The sequence below is a fragment of the Gopherus flavomarginatus genome, chromosome 2 (assembly GCF_025201925.1).
Source record: "Gopherus flavomarginatus isolate rGopFla2 chromosome 2, rGopFla2.mat.asm, whole genome shotgun sequence".
NCBI classification, from domain to species: domain Eukaryota; kingdom Metazoa; phylum Chordata; order Testudines; family Testudinidae; genus Gopherus; species Gopherus flavomarginatus.
The window spans coordinates 301,357,169-301,379,855 of NC_066618.1; the positions used below are offsets into that span (position 1 = coordinate 301,357,169).

Consider the following 22,687-nt stretch of genomic DNA (forward strand, 5'->3'; position numbering starts at 1 on the left):
TCATCTTTGGGCCCCGGGGAGGCCACAGCCCCAGGTCAGGCGCCTCTCTCCCAGCCAGCTCCAAACTGAAACTCCCTACAGCCTCTCACTCAGCCTCCCCTCGGCTCCTCCCCAGCCTTTGTGTCCCTTGTCGTTTCCCAGGCAGAGGTGTTACCTGGCCTCCAACCCCCCCCCCCCCCCCGGGTTCTCTGTTACATGCTCAGGTGTCCTCCCTTCCTCAAGGCTGTCCCAGCAAAACTCCCCTGCACACTTCCCAGGTCAATACTCCCCACTCAGCATTCACAGACACAGCACAACATTCCCACTGCCTCACACCAGGTCAGACCTATGGTCCATCTAGCCCAGCAGGTGCAGTGGCCAGTGCCTGGTGCTTCCTAAGGAATGAACAGAACAGGGCGATTATCACGTGATCCATCCCGTCGTTCCCTCCCAGCTTCTGGCAGTCAGAGGTTTAGGGACACCCAGAGCAGAGGGTTGTGTCCCTGCCCATCCGGGCTAACTGCCATTGATGGACCTATCCTCCATGAACATATCTAACTCATTTAGGAACCCCGCCCTGCCCCTAGCCAGCCCAGAGGTGAGATCAGAGCCAGCAGCGGACCTGCTGCCTTGCCCGAGTCTGCTCGGCATCAATCCAAACCCTTACCTGGGATATCTGACTCTGGATCCTTGCCAGAGAGGAGCGGCACAGGGAGTCTTCCAGCCCTTTAGAAGCACTGGGGGTTGGAAGTGCTAAACGTGAGCCCTGGCCTGCACGAGGCTCCAGGGCATCCTCTCGGCAAACCCCATCTGCCACGGGAGCCTGGGGAACACAGGAGCTAAGTGTAAATGTGCACATTATCGTAGGCCTGTAACTAGACCTGGGTATGGCCTCACTTCTTGGGAGCCAGGCTTAGGGAGTTAAATGGATCAGCATGCTGGAAACACAATGTCTGGGCTGGCTGAGCTAACGGGGAACCCCAGAGAACCACTGACAATGGACAAGGGAAGTGGAGGACGTAAAGATGAGGTAAAGAGAAAGTCGTACATGGACAATGCATGGACGGAGCATGCTGCACAGGGATTGGCTCCCTCAAAGTAACCAAGCCATTCCCAGCGCATGGGATGCAATGGACAGTACATGCAATGGACCGTGTCAATGTCTATAACGGAAGAGGAGGCTGGGTGACTTTGGAGGTGTGGCATGCCCTATACCCACCCCCTAGGCTTGAGGGCAATCAATTTAGTCTAGCTTTACTGTGCGCCTAATAAAGGAACCTGAGTGACAAGATAGGAGTTGACCTGAGTTCTTGAGGAAACCGGCTCAGTGCTGTGTTTGAAGGGAAGGGTGTATTTACCCCAGTTAAATTATTAAACTGCAATGTATTGACTCTTTAACAGAGCAGCTAACTTAATATCGTCTGTGAATGCACTGTGCTGGGCGCTGTTCATTGCAGAGAACGCTGCTGAGGAGTTTAGGGGCTGGATTTCACTGGCTGTTACCTGCAAGGCGAGATTTGGGCTGAGAGGCCCCGAGGAGTTTGCTGGAGAGAAAGCCAGGCTGATGTAGCAGGGAGCTGACTCAGGCTAATCTCTAGCAGAGCTCACTCTTGCCTTGGCAGAGGTAACACAGTGGCTCACCGCTCTGGGTATCCCCGGCACTATGGTACATGGATCGCAGTACTGTTTTAACTCTGTGGGATGCAGGGATCTGGCACTGAGGATTGGGGGGCCAATTTTGTAAAGGAGAATAATCTGCACCAATCAGATCCTCATTCTTCATAAACCAGCCAATCCCCCCAAAGCCACATCCAGCCAGCCAGATTCTTCCTCCTCCACCAAAACCTGCCAGTCTTCCCAAAACTGGCCCCCCTCTTTCCCTGTGGCTTATAAGAACATAAGAACGGCCGTACTGGGTCAGACCAAAGGTCCATCTAGCCCAGTATCTGTCTACCGACAGTGGCCAATGCCAGGTGCCCCAGAGGGAGTGAACCTAACAGGCAATGATCAAGTGATCTCTCTCCTGCCATCCATCTCCATCCTCTGACAAACAGAGGCCAGGGACACATTCTTTACCCTTCCTGGCTAATAGCCATTTATGGACTTAACCACCATGAATTTATCCAGTTCCCTTTTAAACATTGTTATAGTCCCAGCCTTCACAACCTCCTCAGGCAAGGAGTTCCACAAGTTGACTGTGCGCTGTGTGAAGAAGAACTTCCTTTTATTTGTTTTAAACCTGCTGCCCATTAATTTCATTTGGTGACCCCTAGTTCGTGTATTATGGGAATAAGTAAATAACTTCTCCTTATCGACTTTCTCCATATCACTCATGATTTTATATACCTCTATCATATCCCCCCTTAGTCTCCTCTTTTCCAAGCTGAAGAGGCCTAGCCTCTTTAGTCTTTTCTCATATGGGACCCTCTCCAAACCCCTAATCATTTTAGTTGCCCTTTTCTGAACCTTTTCTAGTGCCAGTATATCTTTTTTGAGGTGAGGAGACCACATCTGTACATAGTATTCAAGATGTGGGCGTACCATGGATTTATATAAGGGCAATAATATATTCTCTGTCTTATTCTCTATCCCCTTTTTAATGATTCCTAACATCTTGTTTGCTTTTTTGACTGCCGCTGCGCACTGCGTGGACATCTTCAGAGAACTATCCACGATGACGCCAAGATCTCTTCCCTGATTAGTTGTAGCTAAATTAGCCCCCATCATATTGTATGTATAGTTGGGGTTATTTTTTCCAATGTGCATCACTTTACATTTATCCACATTCAATTTCATTTGCCATTTTGTTGCCCAATCACTTAGTTTTGTGAGATCTTTTTGAAGTTCTTCACAATCTGCTTTGGTCTTAACTATCTTGAGTAGTTTAGTATCTTCTGCAAACTTTGCCACCTCACTGTTTACCCCTTTCTCCAGATCATTTATGAATAAATTGAATAGGATTGGTCCTAGGACTGACCCTTGGGGAACACCACTAGTTACCCCTCTCCATTCTGAAAATTTACCATTAATTCCTACCCTTTGTTCCCTGTCTTTTAGCCAGTTCTCAGTCCATGAAAGGACCTTCCCTTTTATCCCATGACAGCTTAATTTACGTAAGAGCCTTTGATGAGGGACCTTGTCAAAGGCTTTCTGGAAATCTAAGTACACTATGTCCACTGGATCCCCCTTGTCCAGATGTTTGTTGACCCCTTCAAAGAACTCTAATAGATTAGTAAGACACGATTTCCCTTTACAGAAACCATGTTGACTGTTGCCCAACAATTTATGTTCTTCTATGTTTCTGACAATTTTATTCTTTACTATTGTTTCAACTAATTTGCCCGGTTCCGACGTTAGACTTACCGGTCTGTAACAGCCGGGATCACCTCTAGAGCCCTTTTTAAATATTGGCGTTACATTAGCTAACTTCCAGTCACTGGGTACCGAAGCCAATTTAAAGGACAGGTTACAAACCCTAGTTAATAGTTCCACAACTTCACATTTGAGTTCTTTCAGAACTCTTGGGTGAATGCCATCGGGTCCCGGTGACTTGTTAATGTTGAGTTTATCAATTAATTCCAAAACCTCCTCTAGTGACACTTCAGTCTGTGACAATTCCTCAGATTTGTCACCTACAAAGGACGGCTCAGGTTTGGGACTGTCTTGCAGCACTCCCTTTCCCCCCAGCCAGCCTGCCAGCCGCGAGGCTAGAGAGCCCCTGCTCCTCAGCCAGCCCCTTGGATCCCCTGCCCCCAGCCAGCCCAGAGGTGAGATCTGAACCGGCAGCGGACCTGCTGCCTTGCCCAAGCCTGCTTGGTGTCGATCCAAGCCCTCACCTGGGATATCTGACTCCGGATCCTTGCCAGCGAGGAGCGGCGCAGGGAGTCTTCCAGCCCTTTAGAAGCACTGGGGGCTGGAAGCGCTGAACGTGAGTCCCGGCCTGCGCGAGGCTCCAGGGCGTCCTCTTGGCAAACCCCATCTGCCACGGGAGCCTGGGGGACACAGGAGCTCAGCGTAAATGTGCACGTTACAGGGTCCCATGTGCTGCATCAGCATGGCTGCCTGGTGCACCACAGCCAGACACCAACACAGGAGCTTCCAAAGCAGGGCAGGCAGCGCCCACGTGGGCCAAACCACCCAGCAGCCACCCACACTCTAGGGAGCAGCTGCAGCTTTGTGCGGTGGAGTTTTACTCCTGGAGGAATTCTGCACCACTGTTCATGTGTAGAATTTATGTCTCCCACAGATTTATTTGCTTCCCCGCAGAAAAATGACTTTCTGACAGGGAAGCAAAGAGAAGCCACAAGACCAGTCATGCGACCCTCCCCAGCAGAATGTTTTGGGTGTCCAGGGCAGCCAGCAGAGAGGTAAAATCACTGTGGGGCAGGGGGCGGGAATGGGGAAGACCCAGCTGGTGGCTCCTACCCTGTGCCAGACTCAGCTGCTAGTCCTGGCTGGGCTGTGGAGGAGGGGACTTTCTCGTCCCTTGCACGGCATCCAGAGCTGGGTCAGACTCACCCCCAGATTTCTCCCCCAGCTGCAGGAAACTCTGCAAACTCCCCACACATATACACGTCCTGCACCCAGTGCTCCTCAGCTGCAGGGTGAGGGTTCCCTGTACAGGGAGCTGCTCCCCCATCCACCCAACCCCATGCATCCAGACGTCCTCATACTCAAACCTTCCTGCTGAGCCTCACCCCCCCCGTACTCAGAACCCCCCCCCAATGACCCCTACTCCCCCTGCACCTGGACCACCCTGACGAGCCACCAACACCCAGATCCCTGCCCCACTGAGGCCCAACCAACTGCACCTGGATCCCCACCGCACTGAGCCCCACTCTTCTAGCGTCTGGACCCCCCCACTAAGCCCCTCCATACCCAGACCCTCTCTACTGAGCCCAACCACCGTCACATGGACCCCCCTGCAGAGTCCTATTACCGTTGCACCCAGAACCCCTCCCCCCAACAAGCCCTTGTGCATCCAGATCCTCCCTGCACCTGCATCCCCCGCTGATCCTCCCACACCCAGATTGCCCCACACAGAACCGTCTCACCCCACACCTGGATCCCCCCACACCGAGCCCCTCCATACTTGGATCCTGCCTTGCTGAGCCTGCCTGCCTACTCCGGTGCACCTGGCACTGAGGGGCAGGGCCCTGGGGAGTTTCTAGGGCAGGCCTGGTCCCTGCGCTATGTCAGGGTTGGGTGCAGCCTCACCAAGGAGTATGTGTCCCGGGTGTGGGGAGGGGGAGCTGCACAGTGATCTCCCACCTCTGTGCAGCCCGTGCCAGGCTGGAGCCACCACATTTATTTGACAAATAAAATTTGCAGAATTTTAAAATATTGTGTGCAGAATTTTTATTTTTGTGCACAGAATTTTTAATTTTTTGGTGTAGAATGCCCTCAGGAGTAGGGTTGTTATGGGTTGTGTGTCCAAAGCACAGCCACAGGCAGGCCAGGGAGAGGCATGGGCAGAGACACCAGGGGAGGCTACGGGAAATACCCCTGCTGGGTTGGTACTTGGACCAGACCTGTGGGGCCCTGGGCCTGTTGCCACAGAGTCTATTCCTGATCCCATGACAGCCTGCTACACACACCCCTGCCAGTGCTCACCCAGCCATGACACCCCTCACACAGCTGCAGCCAGCCCTTGCCTGACGCACCCGGCCCCACTGGCACTGCCAGACACTGTATCGCTGCCATCTACACACTGGCCTGGACCCACAACCACAGTCCCACTGCCCCACTCCAAGGACAACGCCCCACTGCGCTGCCTGGGGCAGACACAGCCACTGCCCCCCACATTCAGAGAGCCGGAAAGGAACAGCGGTGAGAAAAGCAGAATGGGGGCAGGGACTGGGAAGGCTTTGAGACCCAGGAGCTCACAGCTCCTGCGTAACCCCATGCTCAGTGCACTGGGGTGGGTCACCTCTCACCTCTCCACTTAGGATGGAGAGAGCGCACCTGGTGCTGGGAGACAGGAGCGCCAGGGTCCTGGCATGCCTCCGACAAGCCCATGTGTCCTCACGCCCGTCTGTGCCATGGCGCTAGCCCAAGTCGGAGGGCTGTGGGCCTTTGGCAGGGCAAGGCTGCACGCAGCTGACCTACCAGCTTGGTGGCATGCGTTTACCTCGAGCATCGGACGTTCTGCGTTCTCCTCGGCACCGTCGGGGAATGCCCCTAGGAACATGTGAGAAGCAGCCGGGCCGTAGAGGTTCGGTACCAGTGGGCCAAGGAGACAGGCCTCCAGAACCATGTCTGCATCAAAGGAATCGTTGTGGGGGATCTGCGTGGAAAGGCGGGGGGAGCTGTCAGCCAGCTCTGCCTTTGCCACGGGCACCAGCTGAAATCTGCCTGCAGCACCACGCTGCACGGTGAGGTGCTCAGCCTGGAGGGGGCCCGGGCACCCACTCACATGCCGTGCTCTCCACGCACACACATTGGGCGTGGCACTGCCACGAGGCCCTCACTGCAGAGCGTGCCAGCCCCTGCAAGTGGGGACCAAGGCCACGTCACGCACTCCACGCTCAGCTTGCCCATGGAGGGTGTTTGAATGCATCAAGCTGAGCACACTGGGGCCAGCTCCCCAGCGAGCCATGGGCTCCCGACACACAGATGTTGTAAAGTGCAAGCTGGCCTGCACCACAGCACTCCCTTGGCCCCCACGCCCAGGGGCAGTCACCGGCACGGCACAGCCGTTGGCGTCAGTCCCAAGTAACTGTGCTTAGTACGAATGGCCACTGGGTCAGACCAATAGCCAGGTAGCCCAGTGTCCTGTCTTCCAACAGTGGTGGGTGCCAGAGGCTCCAGAGGAAATGAGCAGAACAGGGAATCATCAATTGAGCCATCCCCTGTCGCCCATTCCCAGCTTCTGCCAGTCAGAGGTTTAGGGACACCCAGAGCATGGGGTTGTATCCCTGACCATCTTGGTCAACAGTCACTGGTCCTCCATGAATGTATCTATATTTTTAACCCAGTTATAGTTTTGGTCTTCACAGCATCCCGACAATAAGTTCCACAAGTTGACTGAGTTGTGTGAAGAAATACTGCCTTTGGTTTGTTTTAAACCTGCTGCCTTTTAATTTCATCAGGTGACCCGTTGTGTGTGTTATGAGAAGGGATTAATAACACTTGCCTGTTCACTTTCTCCACCCTAGTCATGTTTTTACAGACCTCTAGCATATCCCCCTTAGTCGTCTCTTTTCCAAGCTGAAAAGTCCCAGTCTTTAACCTCTCTGCATAAGAAATCTGTTTCATACCCTAATCATTTTTATTGCCCTTTTCTGAACCTTTTCCAATTCTCATATGTCTTTTTTGAGATGGGGTGACCAGACCTGCACACAGTATTCAAGCTGTGGGCAAACCATGGATTTATATATCACCATTATTACATGTTCGGTCTTATTATCTGACGCTTTCCTAATGGCTCCTAACATTCTTTCCACTTGTTTAACTGCTGCTGCACATTGAGTGGATGTTTTCAGAGAACTTTCCACACTGACTCCAAGATCTTTCTCTTGAGTGCTAACAGCTAATTCAGACCCCATCATTTTATATGTAGAGTTGGGATTATGTTTTCCAATGTGCATCACTTTGCATTTATCAACATTGTATTTCATCTGCCATTTTGTTGCCCAGACACCTAGTTTTATGAGATCCCTTTGTAGCTCTTCGCAGTCTGCTTTGGACTTAACTATCTTGAGAAATTTTATATCATCTGCGAATTTTGCCACCTCACTGTTTATCCCTCTTTTCAGATCATTTATAAATATGTTGAACAGCACTGGGCCAGTACAGACCCCTGGGGGACAACCCTATTTACCTCTCTCCATTCTGAAAACTGACCATTTATTCCTATCCTTTGTTTCCTATCTTTTAACCAGCTGCTGATCCATGAGAGAACCTTCCCTCTTATCCCATTGTTACCGAAATGTCGGGTCCGCCTAGCTGAGAGCCAATGACAGCCGACAGGGATAAGGAAAGGTTGCTTTATTCTGCAGAAGAAAGGAGAGTTCTGTACCTTGGTATAAAAAAACTCTACTTCATACAAAAACCAAGAATCTTTTATACACACTCACACACAGGCTTCGGTCGTGTTAGCATTTGATTGGTGGTTAGCAAACCCTGCACTTCTGCAATCTGCTCAGCAAAAACCAGCTTAGAACCAGCTTCAACTGCCTCAAGACTGATAAGGGGAGACAGTTCAGAAGTTCAGGCTACTGTGTCCGTGAGATATCCAATTTCCCCTAATGGTTGCCAGCTATTATAAGGCTACTAGCTGTTAGGGGGTCGCTGCTGACTTTCACAGTCCCCCCTTCGGGCCTGATAATCCAAATTGTCAGGCCCGTTACGCAATTTGCGATCAAGCTGGAGGGAGAGATATCGTGTTCTCCTACAGACAGTAGAGCCCTTAGTAACAGCACTATACAAGCATTTTGCACATTGCAACATTACCCAAACGACACATAGAAAGAAAAGAAAGAAAATAATCCATTTTGACAATTTTACAGAAAAGGCCAGTAAACCATGACCCAAGGTCTGGGAGGAGGTCCTCAAAATTAAGGGTATGATCAAGAGATACAGTGTGGAAAACAACAGCTGCATCCTTGATGGCCTGCAAATCCTCCTCAATTAAACCAGAGCGATTAATATAAAAACAGCATCTTTCCCCAATGCGAGCACAGGCCCCCCCACTTCAGCATTCATGGCATCTAGCACACGCCTATTTTGCAGTGTTACTTCTGCTATGTCATCAATTTCTCATTGTAACTTTTGGAACGCATCCAAGGAAGCATTAGCTGCTTTTTCAAGTTCTGCAGAAATGTTTACCACTGCCCTTTCCAGCTCCATCACCCCCAGTCCAGGAATTAGTCCACGTATAAAGCAATGAAATCTCGTTTGCCTGATTACTAGGGGGGTTTCGGCACATTTAACCAGAGCCCCTTTCAAGGGTGTGAAGAGCTTGTGAGAATAAGTCCCCAGGTTGAGGATTTGCCGTCAGTCTAGTGTGGTGTTTACTTGAACGTCTAGTAATACTCTTGCACCACACCGGCCATGCAAACCCGTCGGGAGAGCTTTATAAGCATTATGGCCACAAATAAAATACAGACCGGGGCTCTCATGCTCATGCTCCAAAACATCTGTTAATCTATAAGGTGCCACAGGATTCTTTGCTGCTTTTACAGATCCATACTAACATGGCTACCCCTGTCATAAACAGATAGCTAAGGGTTAATGTCTCTTTCACCTGAAAAAAAAGTAACCTGAAGCACCTGACCAGAGGACCAATCAGGAAACAGGATTTTTTTTAACTCTGGGTGGAGGGAAGTTTGTGTCTGGGTTCTTTGTCTTCTGCCTGAAACTCTCTCAGCTAGAGAAGGATTTTTCTATTTTCTGCTTTCTAATCTTCTGTTTCCAAGTTGTGAGTACAAAATGGTTTGTTGTTTTGTATTTACATGTCTATAGTTGCTGGAGTGCTTTGAATTGTATTCTTTTTGAATAAGGCTGTTTATTCAATATTTCTTTTAAGCAATTGACCCTGTATTTGTCACCTTAATACAGAGAGACCATTTGTATGTATTTTTCTTTCTTTTTTATATAAAGCTTTCTTTTAAGACCTGTTGGAGTTTTTCTTTAGTGAGGAACTCCAGGGAATTGAGTCTGTACTCACCAGGGAATTGGTGGGAGGAAGAAGTCAGAGGGAAATCTGTGTGTGTTAGATTTACTAGCCTGACTTTGCATTCCCTCTGGGTGAAGAGGGAAGTGCTTTCTGGTCCAGGACTGGAATTAGAGAGGGTGGACTCCCTCTGCTTAGATTCACGGAGGTTGCTTCTGTGTATCTCTCCAGGAGCACCTGGAGGGGGGAAGGGAAAAGAGTTATTTCCCTTTGTTGTGAGACTCAAGGGATTTGGGTCTTGGGGTCCCTAGGGAAGATTTTTGTGGGGACCAGAGTGCCCCAAAACACTCTAATTTTTTGGGTGGTGGCAGCAGTACCAGGTCCAAGCTGGTAACTAAGCTTGGAGGTTTTTCATGCTAACTCCCATATTTTGGATGCTAAGGTCCAAATCTGGGACTAGGTTACTGACATGAGTGGCAGTGGTGAGATAGAATCCAGAAGCCAGTAGGAATATTATATTTTTCTTTTCTCTGCTAGGGTCTTTTTAGCAGAGAGAAACAGTTTGGTTTTAAAAGGGAACCAGAGAGAATTTTTTTTCTCTGCTCTCTCTGGCAGTTGTGGCTTGCATATTAAGCAAGAAACCATTAAGAGACTGTTAAGGGTCTTTTGTCACACAATAGCACTCCCATTAGGAGGCAAATACCAGCACTATATACATGCAAATAAAGTGGATTTTCTGGTTTACTTTACATTGAAAAAATTAGCTAGGAAGAAAGGGAAAAAGGCACTGTTGCTAGGCAGACCCCAGGAGGCAACAGAGCCTGCAGTTCAGAAAATAAACACCTGAGGGCACCCCAACACAAGAAAACAGGAAACATGACTTCTAAGGCAAAAATGGAGGCCGAGGCACAAATAAAAGATGCAGAGCACAAGCGAGATATGGAAAAAAAAACAGGAACTAGAAATAAAACAAAGAGAGATGGAGCTAAGAGAAAGAGAAAGAGAGGCGGCACACAGAAGAGAACAAGAAGACAGAGAGGCAGCCTACAAAAGAGAGCAAGCAGCCAAAGATGCAGACCACCAAAAACAGCTGGAACTCCAGAGGGAAGCCCACCGACAGGCCATGGAATTAGAAAAGGCTAAGCAAAACACAGCCAACCCTAACAACCCTGCACCAATGATTGTTCCACAGCACAGGAAATTTCCCACCTACAAGGCAGGTGATGACACCGAGGCCTTCTTGGAAAATTTTGAAACAGCCTGTCTTGGGTACTGCATCCCTGAAGACCAGTACATGGTAGAATTGAGGCCACAGCTCAGTGGACCTTTAGCAGAGGTGGCGGCTGAAATGCCTAAGGAGAACATGAATGACTATAAACTTTTTCAAACCAAGGCCAGATACAGAATGGGGATAACCCCGGATCATGCCCGTCGGCGTTTCAGAACCCAAAAGTGGAAACCAGATGTGTCATTTCCCAAACATGCCTACTACGTTGGGAAAAATTATGAGGCCTGGATATCAGGCCATAATGTTAAAACGTTGGAAGAACTGCACCTCCTCATACAAATGGAGCAGTTCTTGGATGGTGTTCCCGAGGACATAACACGGTACATACAAGATGGAAAACCCAAAAATCTCGCTGAGGCGGGGGAGATTGGAGCCAAATGGATGGAACTGGCAGAAAGCAAGAAAGCTACTGTCAAGGGGAACGATTACCCCAGGGGGCACACAGACCATAAACCCTACAACCGAGGACAGCCAAAGACCCCACATACAACCCAAGTAAAGCCACAGATACCCTACTCTTCCACCTCACCAGTCTCCAGTAACTCACCTCGGCCCAGTGACCCATCAGATGGAAGATGCTTTAAGTGTAATGAACTGGGACATATCAAGGCCAACTGTCCAAAGAACGCCATGCGAGTGCAATTCATTACACCACCATCACACAAAAGATCCCCAGGCCCGGATGCCTCTCAAATACCCTTGGAGCTAAGGGAAAATTTGAGAGTGGGTGGAAAGAAAGTTACCGCGTGGAGAGACACGGGGGCACAAGTGTCAGCTATCCACCAATCCTTCGTTGACCCCAAATTCATCAACCCAAAGGCCAAAGTGACAATTTACCCCTTCATGTCACAAGCTGTAGACTTGCCTACAGCTAAACTGCCTGTCCAGTACAAAGGCTGGTCAGGAATGTGGACTTTTGCAGTCTATGACAATTATCCTATCCCCATGCTACTGGGGGAAGACTTGGCCAACCAGGTGAAGCGGGCCAAGCGAGTGGGAATGGTTACACGTAGCCAAACCAGGCAAGCTTCCAGACCCATTCCTGTTCCTGAGCCGTCCACAGACGCCCCGTCTGTGTTACCAGAGACCCAGACAGAGGTAGTGGACCCGGATTCCATGCCAACCACTGAAACAGCCACAGCACCTCCAGTCCCAGGTCCGGAACTGGAACAGCAACCAGCACCAGCAAGTGCAACCACATCTTCAAACTCAACGCCAGAGGGCGCCAGCAAGCCAGAACTGGCAGAAGCAACAGACACCCATACCCAAAAGGCTCAGCCAGAGCCTGAAATACCCTCAGGTGCACCAGCGGAGAGCGGGTCACCAGCAACGGAAACAACCCCATCACCTACATCGCTTCCAGAGGGACCAAGCCCAAGTCCACAGTCTGAGGAAGAACTGGTGACCCCAGCCTCAAGGGAACAGTTCCAGACTGAGCAGGAAGCAGATGACAGCCTTCAGAAAGCTTGGGCGGCGGCACGGAGCACCCCACCGCCTCTCAGCTCTTCTAATCGATCCCGGTTTGTTATCGACCAAGGACTTTTATACAAGGAGATTCTTTCTGGTGGACACCGGGAAGAATGGCAGCCGCAAAAACAGTTGGTGGTTCCAACTAAGTACCGGGGGAAGCTCTTAAGCTTAGCCCATGATCATCCCAGTGGCCATGCTGGGGTGAACAGAACCAAGGACCGATTGGGGAAGTCCTTCCACTGGGAGGGGATGGGCAAGGACGTTGCCAAGTATGTCCGGTCTTGTGAGGTATGCCAAAGAGTGGGAAAACCCCAAGACCAGGTCAAGGCCCCTCTCCAGCCACTCCCCATAATTGAGGTCCCATTTCAGCCAGTAGCTGTGGATATTCTGGGTCCTTTCCCAAAAAAGACACCCAGAGGAAAGCAGTACGTACTGACTTTAGTGGACTTTGCTACCCGATGGCCAGAAGCAGTAGCTCTAGGCAACACCAGGGCTAACACTGTGTGCCTGGCCCTAACAGACATCTTTGCCAGGGTAGGTTGGCCCTCCGACATCCTTACAGATTCAGGATCTAAATTTCCTGGCAGGGACCATGGAAAAACTGTGGGAAATGCATGGGGTGAACCACCTAGTTGCCACCCCGTACCACCATCAAACCAATGGCCTGGTGGAAAGGTTTAATGAAACTTTGGGGGCCATGATACGTAAATTCGTCAACGAATACTCCAATAATTGGGACCTAGTGTTGCAGCAGTTGCTGTTTGCCTACAGGGCTGTACCACATCCCAGTTTAGGGTTTTCACCGTTTGAACTTGTGTATGGTCACGAGGTTAAGGGGCCATTACAGTTGGTGAAGCAGCAATGGGAGGGGTTTACGCCTTCTCCAGGAACTAACATTCTGGACTTTGTAAGCAACCTACAAAGCACCCTCCGACACTCCTTAGCCCTTGCTACAGAGAACCTAAAGGATGCTCAGGAAGAGCAAAAGGCCTGGTATGACAGACATGCCAGAGAACGTTCCTTCAAGGTAGGAGACCATGTTATGGTCTTGAAGGCGCAACAGGCCCATAAGATGGAAGCATCATGGGAAGGGCCATTCACGGTCCAAGAGCGCCTGGGAACTGTGAACTACCTCATAGCATTTCCCAATTCCTCACTAAAGCCTAAAGTGTACCATGTTAATTCTCTCAAGCCTTTCTATTCCAGAGACTTACAGGTTTGTCAGTTTACAGTCCAGGGAGATGATGCTGAGTGGCCTGAAGGTGTCTACTACGACGGGAAAAAAGACGGTGGCGTGGAAGAGGTGAACCTCTCAACCACCCTGGAACGTCTGCAGCGGCGACAAATCAAGGAGCTGTGCACTAGCTTCGCCTCATTGTTCTCAGCCACCCCAGGACGGACTGAACGGGCATACCACTCCATTGACACAGGTAATGCTCACCCAATCAGAACCCCACCCTACCGGGTGTCTCCTCATGCCCAAGCTGCTATAGAACGGGAGATCCAGAACATGCTACAGATGGGTATAATCCGCTCATCTACCAGTGCATGGGCATCTCCAGTGGTTCTGGTACCCAAACCAGATGGGGAAATACGCTTTTGCGTGGACTACCGTAAGCTAAATGCGGTAACTCGTCCGAACAACTATCCAATGCCACGCACCGATGAGCTATTGGAGAAGTTGGGACGTGCCCAGTTCATCTCTACAATAGACTTAACCAAGGGGTACTGGCAAGTACCGCTAGATGAACCTGCCAAGGAGAGGTCAGCATTCGTCACCCATGCGGGGGTGTATGAATTTAATGTCCTTCCTTTCGGCCTTCGAAATGCACCCGCCACCTTCCAGAGGCTGGTAGATGGTCTACTAGCAGGACTGCGAGAATTTGCAGTTGCCTACCTCGATGATGTGGCCATTTTTTCAGACTCCTGGCCCGAACACCTACTACACCTGGAAAAGGTCTTTGAGCGCATCAGGCAGGCCGGACTAACTGTTAAGGTCAAAAAGTGTCAAAAGGCCTTTACCCAACTTAAGGCGACGCTCATGTCTGACCCTGTGCTCAGGGCCCCGGACTTTGACAAGCCATTCCTAGTAACCACGGATGCATCTGAGCGTGGTATAGGAACAGTGCTCATGCAGGAAGCAACAGATCACAACTTCCATCCTGTCGTGTTTCTCAGCAAGAAACTGTCTGAGAGGGAAGGTCACTCGTCAGTCAGTGAAAAGGAATGCTATGCCATTGTGTACGCCCTGGAAAAGCTACGCCATTATGTTTGGGGATGGCGGTTCCAGCTACAAACTGACCATGCTGCGCTAAAGTGGCTTCATACTGCCAAGGGAAACAAGAAGAAACTTCTTCGTTGGAGTTTAGCTCTCCAAGATTTTGATTTTGAAATTTAGCACATCTCAGGAGCTTCTAACAAAGTAGCTGATGCACTCTCCCGTGAGAGTTTCCCAGAATCTAGTAGTTAAAAACTGTTCTTAAAATGTAGAAGTCTGTTAGTTATGTACTTAGTGGTATATGTAAAGGTGCATGTGTTGTAGTAATCTGTTTATTGTAAAGTTCTAGAAGGAAATCGCCGCCAGTGAGCTTCCCCACTGTCTGCAATTTGGGGGGCGTGTCATAAACAGATAGCTAAGGGTTAATGTCTCTTTCACCTGAAAAAAAAGTAACCTGAAGCACCTGACCAGAGGACCAATCAGGAAACAGGATTTTTTTCAACTCTGGGTGGAGGGAAGTTTGTGTCTGGGTTCTTTGTCTTCTGCCTGAAACTCTCTGAGCTAGAGAAGGATTTTTCTATTTCCTGCTTTCTAATCTTCTGTTTCCAAGTTGTGAGTACAAAATGGTTTGTTGTTTTGTATTTACATGTCTATAGTTGCTGGAGTGCTTTGAATTGTATTCTTTTTGAATAAGGCTGTTTATTCATATTTCTTTTAAGCAATTGACCCTGTATTTGTCACCTTAATACAGAGAGACCATTTGTATGTATTTTTCTTTCTTTTTTATATAAAGCTTTCTTTTAAGACCTGTTGGAGTTTTTCTTTAGTGGGGAACTCCAGGGAATTGAGTCTGCAGCTCACCAGGGAATTGGTGGGAGGAAGAAGTCAGAGGGAAATCTGTGTGTGTTAGATTTACTAGTCTGACTTTGCATACCCTCTGGGTGAAGAGGGAAGTGCTTTTTGGTCCAGGACTGGAATTAGAGAGGGTGGACTCCCTCTGCTTAGATTCACGGAGGTTGCTTCTGTATATCTCTCCAGGAGCACCTGGAGGGGGGAAGGGAAAAGAGTTATTTCCCTTTGTTGTGAGACTCAAGGGATTTGGGTCTTGGGGTCCCCAGGGAAGGTTTTTGTGGGGACCAGAGTGCCCCAAAACACTCTAATTTTTTGAGTGGTGGCAGCAGTACCAGGTCCAAGCTGGTAACTAAGCTTGGAGGTTTTTCATGCTAACCCCCATATTTTGGACGCTAAGGTCCAAATCTGGGACTAGGTTACTGACAACCCCTCTAATGCTAACATCTCAATGTTTGGAGTTGCCAAATACCCGGCCCCGGCACCGCCAGTGGGATGCATTCAAATATCCCATGGCGTGAGTGTTGTTTAAGAGACCCCCACAGTATGTAACAGCAAACAAGTGTGATGTAAATCTTACTAGTGCCCCCTGGCATTCAGAGATTTTTACAAGGGATGAGTGAGGTGATAAAATGCCAGAGGAGACATCCATATAATATGCATGGACTTATTAACTTCTGTGGCAGGGAAGATAATGGAGCAAGTAATTAAAGAAATCATCTGCAAACACTTGGAAGGTGGTAAGGTGATAGGGAATAGCCAGCATGGATTTGTAAAGAACAAATCGTGTCAAACTAATCTGATAGCGTTCTTTGATAGGATAACGAGCCTTGTGGATAAAGGAGAAGCGGTGGATGTGGTATACCTAGACTTTAGTAAGGCATTTGATACGGTCTCGCATGATATTCTTATAGATAAACTAGGCAAATACAATTTAGATGGGGCTACTATAAGGTGGGTGCATAACTGGCTGGATAACCGTACTCAGAGAGTAGTTATTAATGGCTCCCAATCCTGCTGGAAAGGTATAACAAGTGGGGTTCCGCAGGGGTCTGTTTTGGGACCGGCTCTGTTCAATATCTTCATCAACGACTTAGATGTTGGCATAGAAAGTACGCTTATTAAGTTTGCAGACGATACCAAACTGGGAGGGATTGCAACTGCTTTGGAGGACAGAGTCAAAATTCAAAATGATCTGGACAAATTGGAGAAATGGTCTGAGGTAAACCGGATGAAGTTCAGTAAAGACAAATGCAAAGTGCTCCACTTAGGAAGGAACAATCAGTTTCACACACACAGAATGGGAGGAGACTGACTAGGAAGGAGTATGGCAGAAAGAGATCTAGGGGTCATAGTGGACCACAAGCTAAATATGAGTCAACAGTGTGATACTGTTGCAAAAAAAGCAAACGTGATTCTGGGATGCATTAACAGGTGTGTTGTAAACAAGACACGAGAAGTCATTCTTCCGCTTTACTCTGCGCTGGTTAGGCCTCAACTGGAGTATTGTGTCCAGTTCTGGGAACTGCATTTCAAGAAAGATGTGGAGAAATTGGAGAGGGTCCAGAGAAGAGCAACAAGAATGATTAAAGGTCTTGAGAACATGACCTATGAAGGAAGGCTGAAGGAATTGGGTTTGTTTAGTTTGGAAAAGAGAAGACTGAGAGGGGACATGATAGCAGTTTTCAGGTATCTAAAAGGGTGTCATCAGGAGGAGGGAGAAAACTTGTTCACCTTAGCCTCCAAGGATAGAACAAGAAGCAATGGGCTTAAACTGCAGCAAGGGAGATTTAGGTTGGACATTAGGAAAAAGTTCCTAACTGTCAGGGTAGTTAAACACTGGAATAGATTGCCTAGGGAAGTTGTGGAATCTCCATCTCTGGAGATATTTAAGAGTAGGTTAGATAAATGTCTATTAGGGACGGTCTAGACAGTATTTGGTCCTGCCATGAGGGCAGGGGACTGGACTCGATGACCTCTCGAGGTCCCTTCCAGTCCTAGAGTCTATGAGTCTATGGGTCTCATTTATGGGACCCAAGGGAAGGAATGAAGGAAATCTCTCCCCTTGATAATGTTCACCTGTCAATTTCGCAATATAGGCCTTCGGAACCTTATCACCACATTCCTGTGGGTGGGAGTGCTAGTTCGCACCAAGTCTCCTTTCAACACCCCCATTCTGCCAGTCAGAAAACCTGACACAGATCCAGAAGGAAAACTGGTATACCGATTTGTCCAGGACTTGCGTGCAGTGAATAAAGTCGTCCAGGCTAGACACACGTGGTACCTAATCCTCACACTATCCTGACTGCCATTCCAACAGGTACTGCTTGCTATTTGGTAACAGACTTGTGTAATGCCTTTTTCAGTATTCCCCTAGATCAAGACAGCTGGGATATCTTTGCATTTACATGGACGGATCCGGAGACCGGGAGGGTAGAACAGCTGACCTGGACTCGGCTACCACAAGGATTTGTGTTGCCAGCTATTATAAAACTATTAGCTGTTAGGGGGTCGCTGCTGACTGTCACACCATGACAACTTACTTTGTTTACGAGCTTTGGTGACGGACCTCGTCAAAGTCTTTCTCAAAGTCCAAGTACAATCTATCCACTGGATCCCCCTTGTCCACATGCTTGTTGACCTTCTTAAAGAATTCTAGTAGATGGGTGAGGCATGATTTCCCTTTACAAAAACCATGTTGACTCTTCCCTAACAAATCGTGTTCATCACTGTGTCTGATCATTCCGTTCTTTACTGTAGTTTCAACCAATCTGCCTACCACTCAAGTTGCTGGGATTGCCACTGGAGCCTTTTTTTAAAAATTGGCATCACATTAACTATGCTCCAGTCATCTGGTACAGAAGCTGATTTAAATGATGGGTTACGTACCACAGTTAGCATTTCTGTAACTTCACACTTGAGTTCCTTCAGAACTCTTGGGTGATACCATCTGGTCCTAGTTACTTATTACTGTTTAGTTTATCAACTTGTTCCCAAAACTCCTCTAATGACACCTCGATCTGGGACCGTTCCTCAGATTTGTCACCTAAAAGAATGGCCCAAGTGTGGGAACCTCCCTGTGAGGCAGTGGGAATGTTCTAGCTGTGTTATGTGAGTGCTGAGTGGGGAGTATTGACCTGGGAAGGCTGCAGGGGAGTTGTGATGAGACTGTCTGCCTGGGGGAAGGGAGCACACCTGAGCATGTAGCCTGAGAACCCAGGAGGGGGGTTGAAGGCCAGGTGACACCTCTGACGCTGAACAAAGGAAAAAGGCTGGGGGAGTTTTCAGTTTGAAGGTGGCTGGGAAATGGAGAGGGGCCCCGACGGGGCTTGGGCTTTCCAAAGGGGCTGTGGCCTCCCTGGGGGCCCCAGATGAACCTAACTAAAGGGGTCCTGTTGTCTGTGCCTGCAAGACCAGTCCTGGACTGTGCTCCTGTCGTCTAAATAAACCTCTGTGTTACTAGCTGGCTGAGAGTCATGTCTGACTGCGAGGTGGGGGTGCAGGACCATCTGGCTTCCCCGGGGCAGACTCGCTGTGGGAAGCGCACAGAGAGGCATATGCTGAATGCTCCAAGGGAGAGGAGGCTCCCCAAAGTCCTGACTGACTTTGGGGGGGGAGCAGTTGCAGAGCATCGCCCAGGAAGTTCGTGACACTCCCTTAGCCGTGAAGACAGATGCAAATAATTCATGTAGCTTCTCTGCAATGGCCTTATTGTCCTTGAGTGCTCCTTTGGTACCTCGATTGTCCAGTGGCCCCACTGGCTGTGTGGCAGCTTCCTGCTTCTGATGTAGTTAAAATAATTTTTTCTGTTAGTTTTTTGTCTTTTGCTAGTTGCTCTTATTCTTTTTTGGTTTGCCTAAGAATACTTCGCACTTAACTTGCAAGGGTATCTGTGCCTTTCTATTTTCCTTGCTAGGATTTGACTTCCCATTTTTAAAGGATGCCTTTTTGTCTCTCACTGCTTCTTCTACTCTGTTGTTTAGCCACAGCGTCACTTTGGGGCTTTTAGTCCTATGTTTTTTAATTAGGGGTATGCATTTAATTTGAGCCTTTATAATGTTGTTTTTTTTAAAGTTTCCAAGCAGCTTGCAGGGATTTCACTTTTGTGCTGTACCTTTTAATTTCTGTTTTACTCGCTTCCTCATTTGTGTGTAGTTCCCCTTTCTGAAATTAAATGCTACAGTGGTGCGCTGCTGTGGTGTTTCCCCCCAGCGGCCCCCCCCCCGGGATATTACATTTTATTACATTATGGTCACTATCACTGACTGGTTCAGCTGTAGTCACCTTTTGGACCAGATCCTGTGTGCCACAAGAATTGCCTCTCCCCTTGTGGGTTCTGGGACTAGGTGCTCGAAGCAGCGATCATTTAAGGTGTCTAGAAACTTTATCTTTGCATCCCGTCCTGAGGTGACATGTACCCAGTCAATATGGAGAGAGCTGAAATCCCTCATTATTACTAAGTTTTCTATTCTTAGAGCCTCTCTAATCTCCCTGAGCACTTCACAGTCACTAGCACCATCCTGGTCAGGTGGTCGGTAATAGATCCCTACTGCTATATTCTGATTATTCGAGCATGGAATTTCTATCTATAGAGATTCTAAAGTACTGTCAGATTCATTTAAGATTTTTACTAATTTGACTCCATGCTTTCTTTCATATATAGTGCCACGCCCCCACCAGCGCAACTGACTCTGACATTCCTGCTATTACCGTGTCCCACTGATTATCCTTATTCCACCAAGTTTCTGTCAGGCCTGTTCTATCAACATGGCTGTTTCATACGAGGCACTCAGGTTCACCCATCTTAGCATTTGTATACAAGCACTTATCAAATCCGTCACTTTTGAGTTCTCGGCCTTCCTGTGCTGGAACTGAAGGGCCTTTGTTTCATTTGTCTGTTTCTCTTCTGTTCCTCCCTGTATTTATCAGGTCCCAGCCTCTCCTCTTTACTAGGCTATGGCGTATCCCCTTTAATAAATCCTCCCCTAAGGAATGTCTGTCCAACCATGTGCTCCTCTGCACTTGTCAGCTTTCCCTCAGCTCTTAGTTTAAAAACTGTTCTGACCTTTTGCATTTTCTTGCCAGCGGTCTGGTTCCGGTTTGGTTTAGCTGGAGTCCATCCTTCCTATACAGGCTCCTTCTTTCCCACAAGGTTCCCCAGTTCCTGATAACACTAAACCCCACTGCCCTACCCCATCATCTCATCTGTGCACCGAGACCCTGCAGTTCTGTCTAACCGGTCCTGCACATGGAATTGGAAGCATTTCAGACAGCGCTACCATGGAGGTTCTGGAGGTTAATCTCTTGCCTACATTTGGCCCCTGGGGCCTCTCTCCCGCCTTCCCCTATGTCACTGGTACCTACACGTACCACCGGCTCCTCCCCAGCACTGCACATAAGTCTGAGTGACCTGCAGCCCTTGCACCCAGCAGGCGAGTCATCATGTGGTTCTCCTGGTCACCACAAGTCCAGCTCTCTGTATTTCTAATGATTGACTCCCCCACTGCTATTCCTGGCCTCTTCCTACTACTGGGGGTCCCTTCCCTGGACAGGTATCCTCAGTGCGAGAGGACACCGTGACGTCATCTGGAAGGAGGGTCCCACCTATGGGGTAGTTCCTGCCCCCCGCTGTTGCTATGTCTGTCTCAAAGCCCCCAGCCAGCCCCTTCCCAGGCAGAACTGCTGCTAATCCCAGAACACAGAGCATGTCTGGCCAGGCCCCATTATCTGCAGCCAGTCCCAGCCCCATCCACAGCGTCACCTGGATCTTCGGTGGCTGCCTGTAGACGAGATGCATGTAACGTTCAAAGGCCTCGTCCCGTAGTTTCTTGTTCAGCTTGGGCTTCCTGGCAGCGGAGAGCTTCCCCTGCTGAATGAGGAGCAGATCCTGGTCCCTCGCAGCCAGCTGGGCACAGGCCTGCAACGTTCAAAGGGGCCCTGGCTCACGGTCGTTCCAGGCAGGCTGAGGAACCCGACGACCTGGGGAACTGGTAGGGCTTGGGAAGTGGGTCTGCAGCTGCCAGGCAGTCACTGGCACGCAGCAGAGCCCACCCATGACAGCAGCCATTGTGGTGGGGGGCTGGAACAGCAGATGGCTGCCCAGATCTGAGGGTTGTGCAGGGACTGGAGGGCCAGAGGTGCCTGTAGCCCAGGGTTTGGTGCCAGCCCTTTTCCATGGGCTAAGATGAGGACCCATGCTGGGGGCCTGGTGCCCAGTGTCTGGTGCCTGGATTTTGTGCCCGGGCAGGTTGCCAGGCCAAGGGGGTGGCAAGATGCAGAGGCTGGGGTGAGCTTGCCTGGCACCAGCAGCAAGCCGAGGAACATGGGGCTGTCCATGTCCTCACTGACTAACAGGGGCCATCTCTCAGCCTCTTCCGCCTCAGCCCGGCTCGAGCGAGCTCTGAAAGGGCAGAATCTGAGTGCCAGCGCTTTGGCCCAAGGGGACTGGTGCTTCAGCCCATCACTCAGGTGCTCTGGACCAGAGCTGGGAAAGGCAGCGCCAGCAGCTTGCCATCCCACCATCAGGCATCACCTCCTCCTTCTCCCGGCGCGCCCAAGACAGGTGCTGATCCTTCTTGGGCTTCCAGCGGAGCAGCGGCACGCACAGCCTGCAGAGAGGGACACGCCTATCAACAGCCAGGCTCACGGCCCCCAGGCCATCCACCAGCCAGGGCAGCAACAGCTGACATGTGGCCCTAAACCCTCAGAGGAGCAAGAGACAGTGCATCGGGTGCAAACTAGCACCAGAATCCCTCAGGGATCTCAGAACAACCCCGCTCACCGCACATCCCCTCCCCTGCCTGAGCGCACCTAGGGCAGCAGACGCTGGGCTGCCTCTCCCCTTGCCCTCAGGCGACAGCATCCTGCCTGGGGCTGCCCTGAGCCCGCCCATAGGGCTGCCAGAGCCAAGAGACATAACTGAGGACTACCGGTGGGCCACCCAGCATCGCCTCAACAAGGGCCATGGGGGTCAGGAACGTCGGGGGGGGGTGTCTGTCTGTGCGTCCATCTTTCTGTCCCCATGTGTGTCTGGCCATCCATCTGTCCCTACGTGTGAGTATGTCCATCTGTCTGTCTGTCCATACATGTGTGTGTCCCCACATGTATGTTTGTGTGTGTGTCCCCAGGTGTGTGTGTCCGTCTGTCCCCACATGAGCGTGTGGGGTGTGCCCACAGTTGCCTTTGGGGGAGAACTCTCCCCATGTATCTCTCTGGTGCTCCCCCATTACGCTGCTCTTAGGCAGATCTGCAGCCACTGCCCTTGACC

General features: G+C 49.8%; 1 protein-coding gene and 1 long non-coding RNA gene across 2 annotated transcripts in view; one reads left to right on the forward strand and one right to left on the reverse strand.

Annotated features, from left to right (window-relative positions):
• The window catches only part of LOC127044507 (uncharacterized), a 29,239-nt gene extending 10,355 nt beyond the window's left edge, over positions 1-18,884 (forward strand). Inside the window, exon 2 of the long non-coding RNA XR_007772510.1 lies at positions 17,798-18,884. This is a non-coding gene — a long non-coding RNA (uncharacterized LOC127044507). The remainder of the gene's footprint in view (positions 1-17,797) is intronic.
• The window catches only part of WDR97 (WD repeat domain 97), an 88,144-nt gene that overhangs the window by 51,117 nt on the left and 14,340 nt on the right, over positions 1-22,687 (reverse strand). Inside the window, exons 11-16 of the mRNA XM_050939482.1 lie at positions 21,953-22,028; positions 21,182-21,337; positions 6,110-6,265; positions 3,816-3,971; positions 647-802; positions 288-374 (exon numbers count right to left, since the gene is read on the reverse strand). Coding sequence (XP_050795439.1) covers positions 288-374; positions 647-802; positions 3,816-3,971; positions 6,110-6,265; positions 21,182-21,337; positions 21,953-22,028 — 787 coding nt within the window. The remainder of the gene's footprint in view (positions 1-287; positions 375-646; positions 803-3,815; positions 3,972-6,109; positions 6,266-21,181; positions 21,338-21,952; positions 22,029-22,687) is intronic.